This window comes from Lepisosteus platostomus, chromosome 14 (genome assembly GCF_059453375.1).
Source record: "Lepisosteus platostomus isolate fLepPlt1 chromosome 14, fLepPlt1.hap1, whole genome shotgun sequence".
In the NCBI taxonomy this organism is placed as follows: domain Eukaryota; kingdom Metazoa; phylum Chordata; class Actinopteri; order Semionotiformes; family Lepisosteidae; genus Lepisosteus; species Lepisosteus platostomus.
The window spans coordinates 27,399,498-27,411,534 of record NC_142624.1 but is presented as its reverse complement, the minus strand read 5'-3'; the positions used below and the strand labels follow the sequence as shown (position 1 = coordinate 27,411,534).

At 35.7% G+C, this 12,037-nt stretch overlaps 1 protein-coding gene across 2 annotated transcripts in view; it reads left to right on the top strand.

The window, feature by feature from the left end:
- The first annotated feature begins 755 nt into the window (after nucleotides 1–755).
- Nucleotides 756–12,037, top strand: part of xirp2b (xin actin binding repeat containing 2b) — a 54,071-nt gene continuing 42,789 nt past the window's right edge. Inside the window, exons 1-3 of one of the 2 annotated variants that reach the window (XM_088605411.1) lie at nucleotides 756–925; nucleotides 1,789–2,171; nucleotides 2,448–2,728. In XM_088605411.1, coding sequence (XP_088461537.1) covers nucleotides 2,504–2,728 — 225 coding nt within the window. In that variant the 5' untranslated portion in view covers nucleotides 756–925; nucleotides 1,789–2,171; nucleotides 2,448–2,503. Of the gene's footprint in view, nucleotides 926–1,788; nucleotides 2,729–12,037 lie in introns of both variants that reach the window. The other variant, XM_088605410.1, reaches the window with a different exon arrangement.

Genomic DNA, 12,037 nt, shown 5'->3' with positions numbered 1-12,037 from the left:
CATAGCAATTATTTTTATGTAACCAAAATCTGAATAATTGTCCTGCAATATTACAATTTTAAGGTTTTTAATTGTATTTATAATGGATTTTTTACTGAATGATATTTATCTGTAAATCTTCACCCGCAATGACCTGGTTGCCATTTGAAAAAACAAAACAAAAAACTGATATTAAAACATTTTTGTCTGGTTGGAGATTTACTATGTTTTTTGTAAGTAAGGGAAAATGTGTTTCATGTTGATGAAAATCTTAAGGACATTACTGTCAAATGCTTTTAAATGGAGCAGTTAATAAAAATTATTAGAACACCATCATAAGATTGCTGCAGTTAAACTTTATTATGTAAGTTATTAAGCAAAAATGTAAGGATGACATATACTGTATATGCAGATGAATGTGTTTTGTGTGTTGCATATACTGTATGTACAGTAGTTTAAACTAACACAAAATAGTGTATTTTCGTTTCAGTAGCAGGAAAAGGGCAACAACTGTTTAATAAACAGGCAGGAATAGGGCATCTTGTTGCTGTGGTGGAGTTAATAATGCTTCCAATTTAGTTCATTCAGAATTGTGCACTCAGCATCTTGAATAACCTCGGTCAATATGTTATCTTTCTCACTGTAGAATTTACACGGATAAAAAAACCTGCACTCACGGTAGAACACACGAGTATTAAATAGTGTAAGATGAGTACTCTGGGCAGTCACGGGATACAGCTGAAAGTTACACGGATTCTTTGGGGCTTTGCTAAATAATGCATTCTTAGAAGTACGTGGAGGAGCTTCTGTGTCTCTTCGCTGCTATCAGATGTGTCTATCATGCTTGCTGTTCATTAGTTAGATGTGATCACCCCGCACAAAGACTCCTTAATTCATGCAGGTTTCTTAGTTTGGGCTATGCCAGGGTGACAAGAAAGACAAAAAGGTAAGACACATTCATGTTGCATTCCAGTGTGGTTGCTTAACAAGCGAAATGATGGTTCATTACCAGTTTCTTTTCCGAGAGAATTAAACATAATAACAGAGAGACGATTCTGCCTATGGTTTTAGTTCCAAATTCCAGAGTATCTTAAAGGCATCAATTATGTTGTCTGCACTTTCCTATCACTTTTGTTCTTATGTGGTATCTTATTATATATGATCTATACAGTTCTCTGTGATTATCTTTCATAAAATTCACCTTGTACTGTGTTCTATAATTTATAATCAGGTGAACAAAATATAACTTCTGAAAAGTCCTCTGTATGCCAAATACCTGGAATCATGTGGAAGAAGCAGATTTGCCGATAAAAAAAGATTAAAAAGCAGTTTAAAAAAAGTTTTAATAGACCTTTTAGATATGCATCGCATTCTTTCGTCTTCCTTGTACATGTCCTGGCACTGATCACTGAGAAATTAGTCTGTTTAGCTTGAACAAGCACTGTTAGGTAAAAGAACCATGTGACTTATGTTTTGCTTTGTGTACAGTAGAGCACACAATAATCCAAACAATGTTAATGAATTGTAATTGCGTATTATCAGTTTTGTGTGTTAAACATTTATATTACATTTAAAGTAAACTGCTAATTTAGCCCTTTAAGAGACCCTGGGAGGTGTCCACTAAGGAAAAGGGCGTTTTGGTAAAAAAGCAATAAAACTAACAAGCTGGGGGTCAGGCTAATTGTTAGTAGTTTTCCATCATTTATTTAAGAATAATAGGATTTCCACAATCCTGTCATCTGGGGTCCCGATTTACACAGAAGGATGTGATAGGTATTTACTGTTCTTCCTGTTCTTGTTTCCTGTTAGCTGCAGAATTTCACCCATGGGACCTTCCTGCACTGTTTCAAGGTTACAGCAGCAGTCTTGCTCTTAAAAACAAAGGAGGCTGGGAGTTTCGGGGAATGCCTGAAGCTTACCATAATTCATCTGCAAGATTTTTTTTTTCTTTTCCCATCTTGGATTAATTCATTTTGTAGAGCTGAAGGCAGACCGCAGGAAAAAAAAAACCCAACATCCAAGCCTTGGATGCAAGTTTCCTTTTGAGCATCACAGCTACAGTACATGCCTGCCAAGTAACCCAAGTTTGAAAATGATGATTTGTGCAAAATGAAAAACCTGGCTGAAGGCCCAAGCTGGAGAGGTTTAGCAAGCTGTTTGAAATACAAGTGGGAGTCTTGTGACACAGCGATGTAGGCATTCAAGGTTTCACTTGAAAAAGTCAAGTTTTCAAAAGTCTGAAAGTAGCTACATCTGTTTACAGTATATTACCAGGATGCTGAGGCTACTAATGTGCACTTAAAGTTGGTTTTAATTATTATTAGACTTTCATTCAGCTCCAACCAGTCTGTATTTTTGTCTTCCGATTGCGCACGCTATAACTTTTAACAGTCATACTGACATCATAGAAAGTGTTACCCTATCAACTGGTGATTTTTCTCTCTCTCTCTTTCCCTCTCTCCCTCTAGTCACAATTGACTTCCAGTTTCAGTACCTAGAGCAGGGGGATACTGTTTCTGCAACGATGGAAACTGAATCAGGAAACGGAACAAGGGCAAATGAGGCTGTGGTCGCAGAACCCACATCCTTATCCCACTTCAGTCCACAGCCGGACAAAGTCAACAATGAAGTTGTTAAAGAAGACCTGCAAGCTGCGAGGAAGATAGAGAGATTTGACATCCCACTAGACAGCCTGAAAATGATGTTTGAGAATACCACTGCCATGAATCCAAGTTCAACACCTAAAAACGTAAGTAAAACAACTTGCAAAAAGTGTAAGTAAAACATAATAGCTTATTTTGTAATTAAAACATACGCTCTGTTCTGATCATACTTGCTACCTTATTGGCCATTTAATCAGATTATTATAATAAACTATAAGAAATATATACCCATCAGACATTTGTATATGTTAATTATGCCCAGACTTTCTTCTTTTGGAAGATCTTTCTAAACAAAAGTGAAAAAAAATGTTTCGTTTCAGTTCTTATATGGTTTTTATGTTTTTATAGGATCTTTGAAATGCACAGGAGTTAAGAGAAATGGTTTTCTGTCTGTTTTTTTTTTCAATTTTGCTGTTAATGGGAGACAAAAGCACTTTTTGCACTTCAATATAATACAAACCTGAGGATGTGAATAATAGCTGTCTGTTACGCTACTGTATAAATCATTCATGAAAATACATACAGCATACATTGATGTAGAATGGCATAGTGGCTTTAGCTATAGGGTAAAGTGCTTTGTTGGTTTCATACACTCCAGTTAATCATCCAACATGTCTTTTGAATTCCATCTTTCACCTCCAGGAAAAATCTTTGAATTAATAGGTCAACACATGAAAGTCTTAGCAAGGTAAGAATTTATACTCGTGCACGACACCTAAAAACACAAAGGCCACCCATACCTGTAAAGTACAAAGCAACTTTTCAAAGCTTAAATAATATTTTTATAATATTTGTTATCACTTGAAGTTTTTATAGAGTTCTAACAATATTAGGAACTGTTGTTAAATTTCCCTCTGTCTGCTGAATTTGTATTCAATAGTTGTCAAGTAAAACCAAAATTAATTGTGTTTGGATCTTTCAGTTAAAAGAATCTAAAAGGACTTGATTGTACTAAAATGTAAACTTTCTCTGGCTTATACTGTCTGGTGACACTGTATTTCAACATAGAAAGGGCATGAGATACTTATGCTGGATTTTAAAACTTCAGTTGAAAAATCAGAAAACTGTGACTAAAATATTACTAGGAGCTTCCTGCTAGTTCAGCTAATGGGAGTTTTTCATCTTGGCTTACCCAACTAAAAACAAAATTAAATATAACACAACCTACTTTAACACAAAATGGGTCAAAGTGTATTTAATGCAATACGAGTGGTCAGGAAGATGTGTAAAACTGCAATTAAAGTTTTCATTTTTTACAAATTTGCAACTCAGGTTGGAATACTCAATGTGAGACAGAGAAATAAGATCTATAACACATGAAGTTTAGACAAGATTGTATTTCCTCTGTGACCTTAGTATGATTAACCAAGTGTGTCATGTACTCTTACAACAATTGTAACAACATATTAAAGCCACTGTGTTGAATAATTTATAAGAAATAAGCTGTAGGGCATAATAGAAACAAAAACAGTTTTACCTGTAATAATATTTTCCAATATACAGACCAATTTGAATCAAAACCATATATTATATTGGCCTGTGAAAGAAAAAGAAAGAGAAATAAAAAAATAAATAAAGATCTTTCCTAATTTGACAGTTTTTTTGAATGTGTATACTTATAGAGAAGTGAGCAAAGTAAACTAGTCAACTAGTATAGGGTCCCGGCAAGCAGGATAAACCATGGCCAGGATGCCAGTCCATCACAGGGACCAGGAAAATTCATTTGTTATAAAAGCTTCCAAACAGACATGTCACCTTCAGTTGATTTTGGAGGTTATCTGGCCATTAGCCTGACTTACCCTACTACTATAGACTTATAGGGTTAGAGATAGTGGTGTAATTGACTGGGATTTTGTAAAGGAAAAACATGGCACATTGTGTTTAATTCATAGTAAGTATCCTTTTAACCAATGTGAAACAGATCCTGTCAGATAAGATATAAATTCAAATTTAGCCAACATATTAGGGTGACATCATTTGACAAATCGCACTATTAAAAATCAGAAGACTTTGTGAGTCTTTCATTCTGCTCTCAGAAAGATAAATGTTTCTCTCTTATTTTAATGGAGTTTTCTAAAGCATAATCATCTAAAATCAATGTTCTTTACATGAAAAATATAACAGGAAAAAACAAACAGGCAATGATGGAAAGTACCTTATACAGTATCACAGAAAGTTCAGAGTAATTTGTTGTAGCACATAAGAGGACTAGGAGGCAGATGTGAGATTTTACTTTATTACGTATATTTTTCTAGGAAGTATTGAGGGTAAATCATTCTTAGTGTTCAGATTGCAGTTTGGAGATTTAGAATGATGTTTTATCAAATGTGTCACCTTCCTTATTCCATCACTATAATTCAGTGATGCACAATTATAGTTTTGGGTGTTTTTGTTTCTTCCCTATTAGTAGAAATAATTATAAACTTTTTATAACGATACATATCCACATTACTAAAGCATAAGAACATGAGGAGGCCATTACAACAGGTACCTCCTGTTTTATATTTTAAATGCCTTTCTTGTTAGTTTCCATGCATGCCCCTTGGTTCCTGCTGCACTGTTCGTTCTGTGTCAGGAACGTTTTCAAGAATTTGGCTACTTGAATCAGGACCCTTTCCAGTCTTCTTCATTGAAGATCAAAAGGATTCAGTTCTATTAATCTTTCAGTGTAGAATGTCCAGCAATGTATCTGGTTGCTTTTCCCTGGACTGAGCGGTATTCCAGAACAGCAATTTATTTTAAGAAATGTGATACCGAATTATACACAGTAATCTCATAGAAATGCATGGTACAGTATTAAGGTAGCAACCCTTTCAATTTTGTACTTTTAAGATAACGTTGGCTTTTTTATTGTTTCCCTTTTTTTGCAGCAGAAGGTTCTATAGGTTCATCTGTTAGGATCTATAGTGTAAGAACATGGATGAATGAGGCTGTCACCAGTTAAAAATTGCAATTACTGTAGTGCTTTTTTGTTTTTGTATGAACTTTGTATGATTTCTGAAAGGGCATGTGACATTTTAATTGCTTATTTGAGCAGTGTACTAAGCAGCAGTGCCATGTTTTAATAAAATACAACAAAGCAGATTCTTCGATTAGTGTTCTAATTGTAACTGTAATGGCACATTGAGTAATTACTAGGATAGTGACTGGTCATATCAAAAATGTCGTGCTACCACCCCTGTGGGAGACAGACCATTCATTCAGGCTGCTGTACTTTTATGTGTCACACAGTAACTCCAATGTGAATTTCCACACTGTCATGTGCAAGAAAGAGATGTAAAAAGAAAGAGAAAATGTATTCATAGCAAAGCAATCCTAAAAATCATTAAAACAACCAAGACTTCAATTTTTTTTGTATTATTTACTGATAACTGCGTATACAACTTCATAAGATGTTATTGCCAACACTGAGATAAAATACTCTAAGTAACACATTCCTTCCTTTTTGTTATCTTATGAAAACAGGGATAATATACATGTCTACCTAGAATCTTCTGTCCTCTGAGGATTCACTGAACTGACTGTAGAGCTGATATACAGTAGGAAAGTAACCTTAAAATAGCTCTGGCAAAACTATTAGGTGGCAGTCAGTGTTCTGTAGATATGGCACAAAGAGAAAAGAGCATAATACTATGTTATTTAAGGATAATTGGGAGGTTTATGGTTAAGATCTGATTTTAAACTTAAAAATAATACTTAATTACCATGTCCAGTGCAACAGAAAACAGCTGAAACTTCTCAGGCCTTCCTCAGTGGAGTGATGTGTCCTGTGTGGATACAGCCCTTCCTACATTGGCTCACGTTCGATGTGTATGCCAATGTTCTGGCTATTCACGGAAGGGAGGATGTGGAAAAAGAAACAAAGAACAAACAAGATCTCCTGTAGAGCTCTTATGGCACGCAGTTAGTGTGGAGGTTTTTACAGTTTTTAAGGTAGCTTAAATGTTGCTTTCAAAAAGATTTTCTAAAAAAACAAACACCTATCACTCATGATAAAAAAGTATCACCAAGAATTTTGAGCAGTACTATAACCTGGGCGTGACTCCAGTCCACAAGCAAACATGGAACTCAGGAGTTCTGCACTGCCACACCACCATGTTGCTCTGGGTCACTGATAACTGGAAAGAAATGGAAAATAAATATCCAAGGGTTCCAGACAAATTCAGTAAACAGGGCAAAGCAGACATTGTTGTAAAGCAATGTTTAGAAAATGTTTGGCCCATTGCAAAATTAGTTTATTTCTGAAAAAGAGTAAGAGATGATAAAGCATAATGATCATTTAAAAAAAGTACACTAGTTGTGATTATGAGGCCTGATTATATTTCTTTTGAACAACACCTGTGTCATAAGGATACTTTTATCCTTGGATAACTTCTATGACTTCAACCCAAAAAGACTGCATCAGGAGCAGTTTTTGAGTATTTTGTCTTTTTATAAAATGTTCTTACTGTGATTGGCTAAAAATAAATACTATGTTTTTTACTTGATTCCCACTACTAACTGTATCTATAAACATATACGGAGAGGCAATAAAAAGTGTGAGTTCTGTAAGTGAAACCATTTTATGACACCATGAAAGTTCATGTGGCAAATACAGTACATCGTTTGTTTGAATTTATCAATGGAACACACAGAGGAAACAACCGCAGTTCATTGGCTGGGAACTGGTAAATGTCATCAAGTAACAGGTGGGACTGACTTGTGCCCTGGCACTTTTCTGAAGTTTAAAAGGCATTAAATGACACAGATGTCTCACAAATGTTTATGGGAGAGCTATCCTATGATGCTGTAATGCCTGCAACATCTTTATAATGGTCTGTCATTTGGGTTGTTGCTGCAGAACATAATGCCTCCACCCCCAGGTGTTTGGTTGGGATTCATCTCAGATGGTTTTGAAGGTCAATATGTGTAACCCTAGCTGTGTGCGCACTGTCTGCTGCAAAGTGAATTGTCTGTGTCTGTCAGCTTCAACTAACAGTGGAGGAAAACCTAGTCACAAAAGCTTGTCCACAGAAACCAGTTCTGATAAGAAATGAACATTAACTGCACTCCACATCATCAGTCACAAACTCCATGTAGACATGGGGCTGGATATCAATAAAACTCAGATTGAGTCTCAGTTAATCAGAAAACGATATCTCTCCAGCTTCTGTGATTAGGGTTGGCTCAATTTGCTTCCCAGATTTGCTCCACACATTGATGTTGATGATCTGACCATGATAGGGCACATTGCACTGCAACGTTTTGTCAAACATCTTTGAACTGTATAGTCACAAACTCTTGACCTGCTTTGAGTCCTGATGACAGCAATTGAGTGTGAAGGTGTTCAAGAAGAATATATTAATCCTGGTTTGCTGTGGTGAAACATAAGGGACAAGGACAAAGATGATCACTAACGTTGTCCTAACACAGTCTAACAGATGTGAAATGGTTACATGATGGGCTTTGAGATGATGTGCAGCCAGCTTTAATGACATTCCAACACTTACAATCCCCTGCAATTCTCAGTTGTGGTATCTTGCAGATGAATATTACAGTACCATTCATTTAACCCTAACTTCAAATCTGTTTTTACGGTGCTCACACATTGTGAGCAAAGGAGGATTGTTATGCAGAAATGTGATCAAGGAGCATACAAGACAAGACTCCTATAAAATTATTTTCTGTTCATTATTTAAATGCTCATGTTATATGATGTATGCCACCAGGACGTGACACCAAGTTTTAGAGGTCTTGACCTGGAACCCAAAAAAAAGACTAAAATTGAGAGGTTCTAGAGCTCAGTTCCAGGGAACCCCAGAATAAATTGAGCACAAACTGTATCTCTGCAACACTGTATAACCTTTCAGCACAAATTAAAGCCTCACCCGAAACAAAGAGGCCTTTGCAGAAATTCTGACGCAGGCCACTGCAACTAGTGCGTATCAACACTTCTATAAGTGGACCGCTTTTATTAAATTTGTTGTTATTTATACAAAACACACTGTATTCTGCCAGTCCTGACTTAAACTATTGACAGTAATGACAGCAGTTTCATTCTTTTTTGTCCTCATGGTATCTTTGTGGGAAGCAGCTTTAAAGTGGGAACAGCATGTTTCCAGACATTTTAAACTGTCTTTGGGACTATAAACAAACTTGCCTTGAAGGAATGTCCTTTCAGCGTAGTTTAATAGTGAAAGGTTTCTTTGATTGTTACACTTGAACTACAATATTGCATGCACATGGCTATATTGCTCCCACACAGAGCTCCTTTCCTTTCCTTTATCTTTGTACAAGAGCAAAAAACTGTGTGCTATTATAAGTGTAGATAAAGAGAAGACTGGTTAGAACTGTTTGCATTGAAAGACAAAAAGCATCTCTCAGAGGGTAATGAGGCCAACAGATGTTAAATGTTACTTGATAAGCAGACATTTAAGTGTTTTGAAACAAACTAGGACGAGGAAAAATCAGGACAAGAAATCTCCTAGAAAAAGCCTGTCTGCTAAAACAGCATGATTTTAATTGTAATTAATTACCTCTGATGTTGCTTTTAACATTTGTAACTTTTTTGTAGAAAAGATTGCGTTGTGGATTTCTCATCTTTCATCCACACTAAAAAGCACCAGATAGAGATGGAGAATCTAGATCTTTTTTTGTCATCTAAATTGTAATCCATTGAAGTTGTTCAGGGGGGCTCATGCTCAGTCAATAAAAAACTGGGCTAATCACCTACGTAGAGCTCTGAAATGATACCCATCACAGCTTTCCTACCCGGAAAGTCAAAGAATCTAAGGAAATCATGGAATATTTATTATTTATTGTGCGAAAATAACTTCAGAAAGTACAGTCTCTGCAAGTGTTCAAGAACTTTCCATGCCAATAGCTATTAATTTACAAATATTTTCCCTTGCCTTTAGAGTTTTTTAAGAAAAACAATTATACGGGATAAGGGAAAGTATTTTTAAAGCTTTTCTAAATTTGAATTGGGCTACAGCCTGGTTTAAATGGTGCGTTGTCAGTTTTATTGCTTAGTTACATTTGTGAATTAATCATTCAGATTTGTTACTTCATTAATGTTACGTTATATCAGAATGCATTTCCAGAGTTAATCTGTTAGCTCAGGCACATTTGCTCCGTAGGTGTTCTGAAAAAGTTTAGTAAACGGCACTATGGGGTGCTGAAATATTTTCAAACATGTGTCTGAAATGTTGTTTGCTAGAAAAAATAAGGTTATGGATCACAGCCTGCATCTAAAAAATGCAGTATCATAACTTAAGTTATCACAAATCCTCTTTAACATCTTGTTTAACTGTGGTTGAAAAGGACAGTTTTGTTTGACTGAATTATGCATCCAAGCGTGAAAAAACAAGGCTTAAATGAAAATATCTTTAGTACTTCCTTCTGTACAAGATATTTTTGAGAGTGAAGCTAAACAATTTGTAGCAGTACAACAGTGTAAGTTTTGACTAATATGTGATTTTGTTAAATAAAATTTAATAAAAAGAAATGGATTTTATTTAATAAATGAAATTTATACACTAAAACAACAAATAATATAATGATTACTAACTTACCAACATATTAAATTCACGATTCTCTATATACAGTATGTGTATTAGAATATACTACAGAAAGGTGTTGTGCACAAGGTACAGTAGATTTTCACTCTGTTCTCAAGTATTTGAAACAATATGTTTTTACACCGAACCTCTTCCTCTATTAGTAACCTACCAGAAATGGCAATTTGAGTCCAGAGTCAGTGCTTATCTCTAAGCCATTTGCAGCATTTCAGAGATAAATTATGAATCATTTGAAACAAAGAAAATCATACATCTACTGAAGTTGTTAAAGGGGAACTGCAACACTATTTTTATATTTCAAGTTCGGAAAGAATCAGCATTGATGAGAGCATTTCAAACCGCAATGAAATTAAAATGTGCACAGTAATGTGTAAAACCTCCAATTTACATCACAAAATAGACTAAATTTCCAGGTGTGCACAGCGCCACTTTCTGCAATTCAGAATGAGGAAGCCAAACGTCTGGTGACATGTTGTGGCCCAATAATGTTGTAAACAAGCAGGTTCGTGAATACATCTCTTTTAACCCAATAGAAATATTGCTCTCAAATTCAAGGAGGTTTTGCCAACAAATACAACTTACTTGTTAACGGGTTGAACATTTCTGTGGTGAAATGTCTGCTGCACAATTTGTACTTATTTGCTCTTACATCACATAAATCCTTACAGTGACTAGTGAGTAGGAAGGGCAGCTTCACGTCACTGTTCGAACAAACCCTCACTCTTGCCCATGAGACCAGGGGTTTGCGACAACATGGTGACTATACAGTACTTTCACAAAGTTCACAATTTTGTGCTTGATTTCGGAATTTGTAAAATTTTGTGATACCGTCAATTATTTTAATTTGTTATCAAGATTTAATAACCAGTCTGTGAAATTGGGACTGCAGTTCCCCTTTAAGACTTTGGCATAAATATTTAAAGTGTTTTAAAAACATTGTACATCTGTAAGGACTTTAGTATGGAAACCAAAAGTGGAAATACTTGGAGTATATCTGCATGAGCGTCACCTATCGTCACGTAGGACATTTTACAGTATATTTCTAACTTTGTACAGTATATTTATATTGTAGCAAGATGGGCTCAGCAGATTTTCAGGCTCTTTTTAGAATGGAAACTGCTCTTTACAGGCGGCACAGCAGCAAAGGCAGCAGGAGACAAAGACAATGTAACCAGAGTATAACACACTAGGGTCACTTGGGGTACAGGTACATAGGGATAGGTTGGTTAAGTGGGTACAGGTATAAAAGGGTGTAAACCGGGGATAACTACAGTATTTATATGACAACCCAACAGCCCACAACAATGTGCAACCGCACCAGATGGTCAACCCACGCTGACCAGTAGCCCTCAGTTCCCCCTTTGGCTTCTCCTCCCATCCTGCCCCTCGCTGCACACCTTGGCTGGGTGCACTTCAGCCGCAACGCCAGGCGGGGGCGCCACAATGTATTATTACACAATTACACATCAGGATGGAAATTTTGACCTTTGTACATTGGTCAATTTTGCTGGGATTTTACCAATTATTTTACAATATAAAGAAATTGAACTGCATACCAGAGTATAGAAACATTTTAAAGAAAAAATTAAGGTTTAAGGTAAAGAACATATTTGATGATATCTTGTGTTTTGTTTTTTTTATGTTACTCATCATACACAAGATGGATATATTGTTTGGAGAAGACTTTTGAATGATTGTGTAGAAAGGGATACAAAGTAACTGTGTATGGATACCCCAAACATCAGTGAAACAGAAACAATATACTGTCGTAGAGTTAATAGACCTATGTCACACTGAATGTAGTATTTTAATATAGTGCTATATGGTAAATGAATT